The 12,538-nt window shown below is 45.4% G+C and overlaps 1 protein-coding gene across 1 annotated transcript; it reads right to left on the minus strand.

Annotated features, from left to right (window-relative positions):
• Positions 1-937: 937 nt before the first annotated feature.
• On the minus strand, positions 938-12,227 carry LOC132832402 (zinc-binding protein A33-like). Its single transcript, XM_060850364.1, has 6 exons — positions 11,850-12,227; positions 8,082-8,177; positions 6,471-6,704; positions 4,026-4,048; positions 3,817-3,932; positions 938-2,119 (listed from the first exon to the last, which is right to left on the minus strand). The coding sequence occupies exons 1-6, from the start codon at positions 12,222-12,224 to the stop codon at positions 1,554-1,556; spliced, it is 1,410 nt and encodes a 469-aa protein (XP_060706347.1). The 5' UTR covers positions 12,225-12,227; the 3' UTR covers positions 938-1,553.
• Positions 12,228-12,538: the final 311 nt, after the last annotated feature.

Genomic DNA, 12,538 nt, shown 5'->3' on the forward strand with positions numbered 1-12,538 from the left:
GATGGAGTACTGGGCTAATGGTTGGATACTTGGTAGTGTGGATGAGCAGAGGGATCTTGGTGTCCATGTACACAGATCTCTGAAAGTTGCCACCCAGGTAAATAGTGCTGTGAAGAAGGCATATGGCGTACTGGCTTTTATTGGTAGAGGATTGAGTTCCGGAGTCCTGAGGTCATGTTACAGTTGGATAAGACTCTGGTGCAGCCGCATCTGGAGTATTGTGTGCAGTTTTGGTCGCCATACTATAGGAAGGATGTAGAGGCACTGGAACAGGTGCAGAGGAGGTTTTCCAGGATGTTGCCTGGTATGGTGGGAAGATCGTATGAGGAAAGGCTGAGGCACTTGGGGCTGTTTTCATTGGAGAAAAGAAGGTTTAGGGGTGACTTGATAGAGGTGTACAAGATGATTAGGGGTGTAGATAGGGTTGACAATGAGAAACTTTTTCCATGTATGGAGTCAGCTATTACGAGGGGGCATAGCTTTAAATTAAGGGGTGGTAGGTATAGGACAGATGTCAGGGGTAGATTCTTTACTCAGTGAGTCGTGAGTTCATGGAATGCCCTGCCAGTAACAGTGGTGGACTCTCCCTCTTTATGGGCGTTTAAACAGGCATTGGATAGGCATATGGAGGATAATGGGCGAGTGTAGGTGAGGTGGGCTTGGGTCGGCGCAACATCGAGGGCCAAAGGGCCTGTACTGCGCTGTATTTTTCTATGTTCTATGTTCCCTCCCTGAGACAGTCTGACCCAACAGGGTACAGTGATCACAATGACTGTCTCTGTCCTGGGGGCTACACCAACCCCAAGGTTTCTTCTCTGGGGGATTCACTGTCATCTCCTCCAGATTAGAGTTTAGATTCCACGGTCACTTGGTGAAGGATAGAACTGGAACCAGTCGTTCCACAATTTTATAACAATTTATTTGCAAAATTACACACACACACACACACACACACACACACACACACTCTCTTCCTGACCCAAACGTTCCAGTTTCAGTTTGGGTCTATTTAAACCCTTTGTGAAGAACCCAAAAACAATGAATCCTTGATTTAAAAGGAACAGTACTGACCCACTGTGACCAAAAGAAAGAGGACTTTAAAGGAAATTTAAATCTCAGTAAAAAGGCGTTTCCAGGATTAATGACAGTCCAGTGCCCCCTGTGCCCACCAGCCACTGAAGGCCTGAAGTGTACCCGTGGACACCATGTGCCTGATCTCCAGGGACACCCGGGCACTGACCCAGGTTCAGACAGTCAGGACAAACACCTCCCTTGACTGTCCACTGCCTGCACCCTGTTGAGGGTCACTTTGGCCAGGCCCAGGACCAGGCCAATGAGGAGGTCTCCCGATCTGCCTGGTCCCCTCTGCACCCAGTGGTCAAAGGTCAGGAACATGGGGCTAAAGTGGATCCAGAAATGGAGCAGCAGCCCCTTCACATCATGGAAGAGGAGGAGCAAACTCAGGAAAGTCCCTCTGCACCAAGAATGTGGGCCTCCCCCACCCAGTGACCCAGTGTGTGGGATCTTCCCCCCTCCCCCCACAGAGAGGGTCTTTATTTGGATGAAGCAATGAATCCCTCATCCTCCTGGATTGTTACTCTCCGGGGACAGATTTTCAGAGGCTCTGTGTTTTTACCCCCATCAATGAGACACGGACAGAAGTAAGGATAGAGTTTCTCAGTGAATGTCCCAGTGAAAGTGTAGATATGGCTCTTGTTCTCTGAGTTATAAAAGGACACCTTCCCTCCCTCATAATCCAGACAGACTCGGACCTTCCTCGGACTCACACTGAGATTTAACCAACCGTTAGCCCAGTATTCATTCCCCTCTCTCAGCACCAGTGTCCAGTATCCATTACCTGGATTCAGTTTGGTTCCCCTCTTCCTGTTGATGGCCTCCTTGGCCACACCCACATCCCACTTAGTCTTATTCCCTACCTCCACCTCCCAGGAATGTTTCCCTGATGTGAATCCCTCTGATCCCAGGACACTGACACAGTAACCAAATCTCTCCGGATTGTCGGGAAGCTGCTGCCGATTCCCAGTGTTTCTCACGGTGCTCAGGTCCTCAGACAGGAGAAGGTAAGGATTGGCTGTATTAGGGTCCAAGGTGACTGGAGCTGGGAACAGAGGGACACCAATAAAATGTTAGTCACACTCACTGTAACTCGCACAGCCGCTTAGTGACTGGGAACATCAGCAACGATCCAGGATTAGAAATTCATCCCCAGGGAAGGGGTTAAACAGCACTCGGGATAGACCCTGCAATGAGGCTGAGGAAACACCGTTACAGAGAGAGGGTGGGATAGAGAGAGAGAGAGAGAGAAAGACAGTGTGTCACAGAGAGAGAGAGGGAGAGAAAGAGAGAGGCAGTGTGCGACAGAGAGAGAAAGGGAGAGGGAGAGAGACGCTGTGTGTGACAGAGAGAAAGAGGGAGAGAGGGAGAAACAGTGTGTGAGACAGAGAGCGAGTGAGAGAGGATGTGTGTGACAGAGAGAGGGGAACTATGTCTGGGCTAAATACGGAGGAGAGAGACGGTGAATTTTACAGAGAGATGCCGAGTGTGACAGAAACAGAGATGGAAAGAGATGGTATCTCTGACAGGGAGAGAGAGAGAGAGGGTGAGTGTGACAGAGAGAGAGACAGAGACAGTCAGTGTGGCAGAGAGAGACACACAATGTATGGTTTCAGGGAGAGAGAGATGGTGTGTATCACAGAGAGAGAGAATGTTGTGTGTGATGCAGACAGAGAAAGTGAGTGTGATAGAGTGAGAGAGTGAGATGGCGAGAGTATCAGAGAGAGAAAGAGATGGGTTGTGTGACAGAGGGAGAGGCACAGCGTTTGTGACAGACAGAGAGAGAGACAGAGAGTGTGACAGAGAGGGAGAGATAGAGACAGAGAGATGGTGAGTGATAGAATGAGCAGGACTTTTCCACTTAATGGTAAGGTTTATGGGAGTGTTGCTGAACAAAGAGACCTTGGAGTGCAGGTTCATAGCTCCTTGAAAGTAGAGTTGCAGATAGTTAGGATAGTGAAGAAGGTATTTGGTATGCTTTCCTTTCTCGGTCAGAGCACTGAGTACCAGAGTTGGGAGGTCATATTGCAGCTGTTCAGGACATTGGTTAGGCCACTTTTAGAATATTATGTACAATTCTGGTCTCACTCCTATCGGAAGGATGTTGTGAAACTTGAATGGATGCAGAAAAGGTTTACAAGGATGTTGCCAGGTTGGAGGATTTGAGCTACAGGGAGAGGCTGAGTAGGCTGGGACTATTATCTCTGGACCATCAGAGACTGAGGGGTGACATTATACAGGTTTATTAAGTTATGAGGGGCATAGACAGGGTTAAAGAGACAAAGTCTTTTCCCTGGGGTGGGGAACCTGAGGGGCAACCTTTTCATGCAGAAGGTGATGCATGTATGGAATGAGCTGCCAGAGGAAGTGGTGGAGGCTGGTACAATTACAACATTTAAAAGGCATATGGATGGGTTTATGGTTAGGAAGGTTTTCAAGGGATATGGGCCAAGTGCTGGCAAATGGGACTAGATTAGGTGAGGATAACTGGTCAGCATGGATGAGTTGAACCAAAAGGTCTGTTTCTGTGCTGTACCTCTCTATGATTCTATGAGTGAGCGAGCAAGAGAGAGATGGTCCATTTGATAGAGAGAAACGAGTGAAACCAGCAACACATTTTCAGCTGAAGTGAAATCTTATCAGTTACGAAGACAATTAAACATTTATTGTGAATACACAGCTCCCTTCTACTCATAAATATGAGAGTTGTTGAAGAGCTGGTGTCAGGAAGCTCACACCCACCTGTATTAATCACTGTCAGCATCTTTTTCCACACTCTGTACTGCAGGGAGCCGATGTACTTGCCCACATTTATTAAAGGGTAAACCTTCTGTGGCTCTGGGAGAGTTTGCTTCACTCTGAAACAGGAGATAAAGGTCAGTGTTGGGTCATTCCAGGGTGGGAGAGGGATATGTTCGAAATAAAAATCAAATCAAGGATGTAAGCTTTACCTTTTCTTTGTATCCGGAAATTTCTGTGGAACAAAAACATTTTTACAGTTAGTGTTTCGAGAATATTTTCTGACAAAAAGTAAAGTTCCAGACTGGATTCCCCAAAACATGAACATTTTAAATTCAGCAAGTTATTAGGCAGTGTCTTCCTGTCCTCACTGGACTGAGTTACTCCACAATATTACAAATTACTGGATCTTACTGCACAGAACAACTCACAGAGATCCAACCCAATTGGAATATCTTCATGGATGTTAAATTGCTGGGATTAGTTCATTGGTTACAGAGTCACTTTAATGTTTACTTCCCTGTTATAATGTGTATGTGTCCTGAAGACAAATGTTTCTGGGAATCTACACCAGGGTTGTCCAATAGAATTCACTGACCCTCCTGGAAAGAGGGTGAAGCTGCAATTTTAGTTTTATGTTCAGTACCAGGACTCATCAGACAGTCTCCGAATCTTTGTCTGCAGTCAGGTCACTCTGTGTAACCTGAAACCCCGAACCATACAGACTGAATTATAATGTCAGGGACATTCACTGTGAGTCACTCTGAGCTCAATGACCAACCAGCTGAATGGCAACTCCATTGTCAGAGGGATCAGGTTTCAGCTGAGCTGTTGAACTGAGGTTCTACACTCTCTCCCCATTGGATAGTGTCACTACGTATTGAGGTTCTACCTGTGCCCAGTGTTGGGAAGGATGGGCCTGGCCTCACTGCTGTGGAATGCTCCAAGTAGTTGGACTGTTCCCCATCACCGTCCTTCATGGAGACTTTTACAAAGAGAAGCACCTTTCACCACAATCCATCGGGAAGTGGTCAGTATGTAACATCCTTGATACCCTGAGGGAAAAGGAGAGGCTGGATCCTGTCGTGGTGAGAGAGGGTACTACCTGTGAGATCCTTCATGTACATCCGGTCAGTCTGTGTCACCACACGCTGCTCTCGAAGTGGCTGCAGGGAGGAGAGACTGTCACACATCTCCTTCTGGAAAGGGCCTTTGTAAAGGAAGGCTGGAGGAAGATGCAGTGGTTTGTGTCGAGGTCCATCCAGAGCAGCTCCATGATGCGGGACTCTGTACTCTATGGTCTGTTCCCTGAGACAAACAGTGACTGCATCTGGAGGACCATCAACTCAGTGAAAGATGCTCTTTGGTCTTCCCAAAACTTGTTGGTCTTCCAAACAGAGAATTGACCATGACCAACTGTTGCAGACTGGGACATTCCAAGGCCCAGGACTACGTGCTGAGGGACACATTAAACCTTGGGGCAGCTGCCGCCCAGGCACAGTGGGGAAAGACCACTGTCTGAGGGCTTTCTATTGAAGTGAATCCGTTCAGTTATCAGTCCTTCCTGGTGCCTCAAATGGATGTAAATCTAGTCTTGGACAAGTCACAACTGCCTTTGGTTTGTTTGGTGGATAGAGTCAAGCTCCAATGTTTGTTGTTTCTCCGTATGTGACTGGACAGAACCAAACTGCTTTACTGCCTGTGTATATAAAGGTAGCTTTATGAATAAAGTATATTTTTGAAATTAAAATAACAATGAACTGAGTAGATCCCAAGAGGAACACTGGAGTTCTCCCTGTGTCCTGGTCAACATTTATCCCTCAGCCCACACTGGCACCGCAGACGGTGGTGTTGCCATAGTCTTACCAGACCATAGGGCTGCTCCCTCATTGGGGAGAGATGACTGGTGGTGATTACCCTGCGGGCCACCATACCTCAGACAAGGGGAGAGGTTGGGAAGGAGGGTCCGTCATGGTCACCTCAGTGATGGGTATAACACTGTTTCACAAACTGCCCCCTTCAGCATTTCAATACACAACAGAGAATTACCTACATTAAGTTCTCAGGGGCTCACTGAACACAGTGGAAATTACAGAAAATCATATTGATTCTGATATAAATGGTTGTCATGTAGGGACACACCCCTCCCATTGTCTGAACATTTCACTATTTAACTGCTGAGAGAAAGCTCGATCTGTCTGTGTATCTGAGCCTGTGGAGAGTTCTCGCTCCTGGACAGAACCATTCCTGTTCCAGCCAGGGACACTGTAAACATGTTACAGCCTGGCTGGTCCCTGCACTGTAGGTCCCAGTGTCTGATCAGCAGCTGGACTGGAAATGTACCCTCAGGGGAGAATGGTCTGACCATCCTGAGGGTTTCTCACTCTTTATGAAGCTGATTTTCCTCATGGTTTCAGCTCATTACAATGTTCCCCTGTAATATTTCCCTGGAGTGGACACACTCCAGATTGTGTCATTTCCATGTTAAAGACAGCAGTTCGTGCTCTTGGGTGTGAGACAGAGAAAGCCCAATGTCCCAGGTCACTGGCGTGCTGTTACTCAGTGAGGTTTACACTCTACATTTTAAGGACAGAATCTGCAATTCATCAAGACAGTCTCAAAGAAAAGAGGCAAAGGGAAGAAAAATAAATATTTACTGTTAAAAATGTGATGCTGTCCTGTTCCCTCAGCTCTTGTTCAATATCCTGAACAGTGACTGAAAGGGATGAGATTTCCTCTGTTATCTTTGCAATCCTCTCCTTCATCTCCTGACTGTGTTTCTCTTTTTCCAGTTTCAGATCTTCCAACACAATCCTCTCTTCCTCACGGAGAAACTGATGAAGTTTTTCAAATTTAATTTTAATTTGTTTCTCTGTTTTTACGCCTTGGTCCTTTGGGAAATAATAATCAGATTGAACAAAAACAAATGAAGAGTTTTAAAATGTTGTTCAGCCTGAGCAGTCATAGAGTCATAAAGATGTACAGCACAGAAACAGACCCTTCAGTGAGACCCATCCACGCTGACCAGATATGCAAATTAATCTCATCCCGTTTGCCAGCACTTGGCCCACATCCCTCCAAACCCTTCTGATTCATCCACCCATCCCCATGTCATTTAAATGTTATTCTTGTACCAGCCTCCACCACTTCCTCTGGCAGTTCATTCCATACATGCACCGCCCTCTTCACAGGTCCCTTTAAAATCTTTCTCATCTCACCTTCAACCTATGGCCTGCAGTTTCAGCCTTCACGACCCTAGAGAAAAGACCTGGGCTATTCATCCAACCTCTGCCCCTCATGATTTTATAAACTTCTACAAGATCATGCCTCAGCCTCCAATGCTCCAGGGAAAACAGCCCCAGCCTATTCAGCCTCTCCCTATAGTTCAGTTTCTCCAACCCTGGCAGCACCTTGGAAATCTTTTCTGAAGCCTTTCTCGTTTCACAGCATCTTTCCTGCAGCAGAGAGACCAGAATTGAATTCCAGCAGTATTCCAGAAGTGGAATAACTAATGTTCTGTCCAGTTGCATCATGACCTCCTAACTCCTGTACCCAATGCACTGTTCATGTCCGACTCATATCAGTAAATTGCTAAAACTTTCCCAATCTGGTCAAATCCATGATGTGTAGAAACATCTTCTCTGGATCCACGTTTTCAAATCCTATTAGAATTTTTAAAAATTCAAACAGATTAGCCTCAGTCTTCTCTTTTCCAAAGAAATGACTCACAACCTGTTCAATCATTCCTAAAAGTGCTAAATTCTGATAGAACATAGAACATTCCAGCACAGTACAGACCCTTCGGCCCTCAATTTTGCACCGACCTGTGGATCCAATCTGAAGCCCATCTAACCTATACTATTCCATTTTCATCCATATGTGTATCCAATGACTATTTAAATGCCCTTAAAGTTGGCGAGTCGACTACGGCTGTAGGCAGACCATTCCATGCCCCATCTATTCTCTGAGTAAAGGAACAACCTCTGATATCTGTCCTATATTTATCAGCCCTCACTTTAAAGCTATGTCTTCTTGTGCTAGCCATCACCATCTGAGGAAAAAGGCTCTCACCGTCCAGTGTATCTCACACTCTGATTATCTTACATGTCTCAATTAAGTCACCTCTCAACCTTCTTCTCTCTCATGAAAATATCCAGGTTAATTTATGCAATATCTATTTGTAATATGGAGACTGGAATTCTGCACAGTACAATTCTGAATGGTTACAATTCTGTACAAAATATAGAACAAAGTAAGATCATAAGTACCTGAATGTGGGACAGTGTTTTCTCATAATCACTTTTGACAGTTTCACATTCCTTCTTCTTCTCCTGAATTGGCTTCAGGGAGGTTTCCAGTTCCTCCTGAACAAAACCATCAATTAATTAGCACATTTTCAGAAATACATCCCCCAAAAATGAAACATCATCAAATTGAAATTCATATTGGCACAGACTTGGGATGACTGGGGGAATGATTAAATCAAGTGTGAGAAAAACATCACACTGGCCTCCTTCTTCCAGAACTTTCTCTGGTTTTATTGAACGAAGGCCATAAAAGTACAAATGTTGCTTCATGGAGTTCAGTGTAACAAACAGAGCCAGAGAAGTTGTAAATGAAATTCACTCTGGGGAGGTGGAGAATCCACAAGGACTTGTCAGACACTGAGAGGTGTAGAGGCACAGAGGACTTTAGAGAACCTCTCCACAGTCCTTGAAGGTAGCAACATAGGAAGGTAATGTTATTAATGAGATATGGGACCTTTATTTAATGGTCAGTGTATAAACTATGAGAGCAGGATGGATACATTTGAATTGTAGAAATCATTAATAAGGCCACAGCTAGAACACTGAACCCCGTTCTGCTCACCACATTACAGGAAGGATGGGCCCACACCACAGCAGTGTGTTACCATGGAGAATTGTACACATAAGGAAAGATGAAATAAATCAGGCCTATTTCCATTGGGATGGGGCAGACTGAGGAGATCGAATTGAGCTGTAGGTAATTATGAAGGGCCCTGAGAAATTGGATAGGAAGGACATACCTTCCTGAGCAGAGATTTCATTGATTGAGTCAGTGGAGACTTGAAGAGAGGTTGTAAGGCAAAGGGACTGAACTAGCTACTGCAGACCTTGTGAGGAAACAGCCTGGGGGACATTGAGTTTTTTTACCAGCCTGAATGGGTGTGGCCAGATCTCCTCTCTTTGGGTTTTGGTTTTTTCAGTTACGTTAGAAGATATTAGGGTCTCAAAAGAAACTTCAGTGAACATCGCTTCACTGCTATTTTCTCTAAACTTCTCGAGATTTTTTTTTTCTCTTTAATCGGAGAACTAGATCTGAATTTTCCTTTTTCCATAGGTGTATTCATTGGATTTTCCAACATTGGAACAGTTCATTAGTAATATTCGCTGCATCTATTATTAAGTAATTCTAAATTCCTCTTTCTTTGGTTGTATTTTAATGAAACTGTTTAAATAAGTTGTGCTTTGCTGAACATCGAGTAGTTTGACCAATTGCATCAGATTTATGGGCGGGATGGTGGCTCAGTAGTTCGCACTGCAGCCTCACAGGGTCCTGGGTTTGATTCCAGCCTCAGGTGACTGTCTGTGTGGAGTGTCCTCTGGGTGCTCCAGTTTCCTCCCACAATCCAAAGCTGTACAGGTTCGGTGAATTGCCCATAGTGTTCAGCGATGTGTAGGTTAGGTGCATTAGTCAATGGTAAATGTAGAGTAATAGGGTCAGGAATGGGTCTGGTGGGTTACTCTTTGTAGCGTCAGTGTGGACTTGTTGGGCCGAATGGCCTGTTTCTGCACTGTAGGGAGTCTTAAAAAAAACATGTTCTTCTAAAGATCTGGTACAGATAATGTGTAATTGCATTTAAAATAAGAAAAAGTTAGAGCCTGGGCTATCTTCTTAAAATATTTAAAGGGGGTCCGATCTGGTCCATGAAAACAGTCAAAACATTTTCCAAGGCTCCAGGACAGAAGCTGGAAAGTGGGATCAGGACTGGTGGCTCTTTATCTGCCAGCACAGATACAATAGGCTGAACAGACACATTGGAGCAGGAGTAGGCCAGTCAGCCCCTCAGGCCGGGCTGTGCTATTCTAGATCAGGGCTGATCATCTCCATCAGTGCCATTTTCCTGCACTATCCCCATTTCCCCTTGATGTCATCACTCTCTAGAAATCTCTGGATCTGTGTCTTGAACATACTCAGTGACTGAGCTTCCACAGGTCTCTGGGGTGAAGAATTCCAAAGATTCACCACCATCTGAATGGTCTCCCTCTGTGCTGTAAATTTCTGTGTTTCTGTGATTGTTGGTGGTGTTCCTTGTCCCTGATTCATGGGGTTTCTGCTGAATTTAGTTCCCACATGTCCCTCATGTGCCTGACACCACACTCCCTGCAGTAGCAGCTCTGCTCAGAACTCGGTCACAGCAGGAGCCACCCAGGTGCCACAGCGAGACTCCAGCCTGCGAGTAGTCACTGTCACAGTAGACTTCTCCAATGGGTTATGGAGCAGTGAAGGGAGGCAGCAGGTCCCTGTCCAAGTGAGGCAGCCAGGCTGGATAAAGGCACAGACCTGGTCTGAGACAGACATGAGGGGGTTTACACAACAGGAGTGTGAAATGGAAAGGGCCAGATGATGGTGGGAAGGGGGAAAGGCATGGGCAAGGAAGAAAACTTAAAGGATATGGTTGAAGAGAGTTGGAAGAAGCAGAGAGGAGAGTTTCAGTGATGGGACATGGGGGACAAGGAAGGGTGGGAGTTACATATTCAGAGTGAGAAACTGAATTGGATGATGAGGCCGTTGATAAGGGTGAGGGAGTTGGGGTGTTGGACAAGGGGCAGTGTCAAGGTTAGGCTGGATGGATCTGAGCTTGGAGGTGGTGATGCCCAGGGAGGTCACTGAAATTGGGCACAGTGACAGGGGGAGTGAGGAACATGGCAGAGGGTGGGGAACAGAGGAAAGGATCAGATCATCAAGTGTCAAGGTTACAAACTCCTTTCACGTGGCCTCCTAAATGTTAAACGTTCTGCATTCTTGTTTTAAAACATCTCTCTGGCCTTGTCTTCCTCGTTTCTCTGGAATGTCCTTCAGCCTCACAATCCTGTTAGACACCGGCTGTCATCAAATCCTGAACATCCCTGATTTTCATCACTCCCCCATTGGTGGCTGAACCTTTAGCAGCCAGGACCCCAAGCTTCTGGAAAATTCTCCCAAAATCTCTTCATCTCTCTCTCGCTCTCTGTCTCTCTCTCTCTCCCTCCCTCTCTCTCCGTCTCCCCCTCCCCCTCAGGAGGATAAACCTCTCCCTGTTTGACCAAGCTTCTGCCCATGGCCCTCATGTCACCTGATGTGGTTTGGTGTCTAAGTTCACTTCATAACATTCCCGATAAGGGCCTTTGCAAGTTTTCTGACATTAAAACACTGAATAAATATAAGTTTCATTGTTGTTCTAATGTGAAAAAATTCATCTAACTGCTAAGTAATTGAAGAATAATTAGTGAAAGATGGTCAAACCTGAATCTCTGAATGTTCCCTGTTCAGGATTCCATTCCCTGTTTTCATCACCTCCTCTAATCCAATTCTGGCCTCTTGAACACCCCCATTTTAAACACTCCCCCATCGGTGTCGCCACCTTTTGCATTGCAGGCCCTGAGCTTCGAGAATGTTCTCTCTCTCTCTCTCCCCCTTTCTCTTTCTGTTTCAGGAAAATAAACGTTTCCTCTTTGACCAAGCCTCTGATCATTGTTCTGACATCACCTGATGTGACTCAGTGTCTAATGTAATTGTAGAACATTCCTCTGAAATGCCTTATGATGTTTTATTAGATTAAAAGCATTGGATAATTGTCAGTTTTTGTTGTAAAAGGCAGCTTTGACTAAAGGAAATCTACCCCCTCCGTCGTTTATCAGAAGGAAAAAGATTTGCAAAGTAGTTTGCTAATAACCAGTGTGAGACACTCAAACCTGAGTCTTTGAATGTTCCCTGCAGGATTCTGTATTGTATTTTACTCAGCGTCCCCTCACCTTAAACTCTTCAGCAGCTTCTCCCACTGGCAGCACCTCGTGGTTTTGATGACTTTTTGAAATCTGACAAACAAGACAGATGAGCTGATTATCAGTTTTACAGAATAATTTCAGTTTCTCCTTGTGTCGGCTGCATTCCTGCTGCATTTCACCACCTCCACCACTTTTTACAAATGATTCCACGATATTGGAGAGAGTGCGGTTGGGTCTCAGGGTCCTGGAGGAAGTCTCCTTTCTACAGACAGGACAGCAGGCAGTGTCAGCTCTCTCCCAGTACTGGGTCACACAGGATTGACAGAAGCTGTGATCACAGTCAAGTAAGACAGGATCTTTATACAGATCATGGCAAACAGCACAGGAAAGGTCAGTTTCCATCGTGAAAGATTAATTTCCGTGCTCTGTGCTCAAAGTAAAATGGTGATCAGTGTTCAGTGAAATACTTTCAGTTTCATTTCCTGATTCCAGCTGCAACATTATGAACAGATTCCAGAAAAAGGCAGGGCAAGGTAGGAAGATAAACAGATCACAAATAAACAAGATTGGTTCATTAATTGTTAACCAGGTGTGGGAAATAAGAAATGTAGGTTTCTGCAGGCGATATAGAAATGTAATTGTTGTAAGTGCGAGTGGAGTGTAATTTCTGTAGATGGGGGAGGGGTGAGACATTATACAAACGGTCATGGACTTCT

This window comes from Hemiscyllium ocellatum, chromosome 35 (assembly GCF_020745735.1).
Source record: "Hemiscyllium ocellatum isolate sHemOce1 chromosome 35, sHemOce1.pat.X.cur, whole genome shotgun sequence".
Classification (NCBI taxonomy): Eukaryota; Metazoa; Chordata; class Chondrichthyes; order Orectolobiformes; family Hemiscylliidae; genus Hemiscyllium; species Hemiscyllium ocellatum.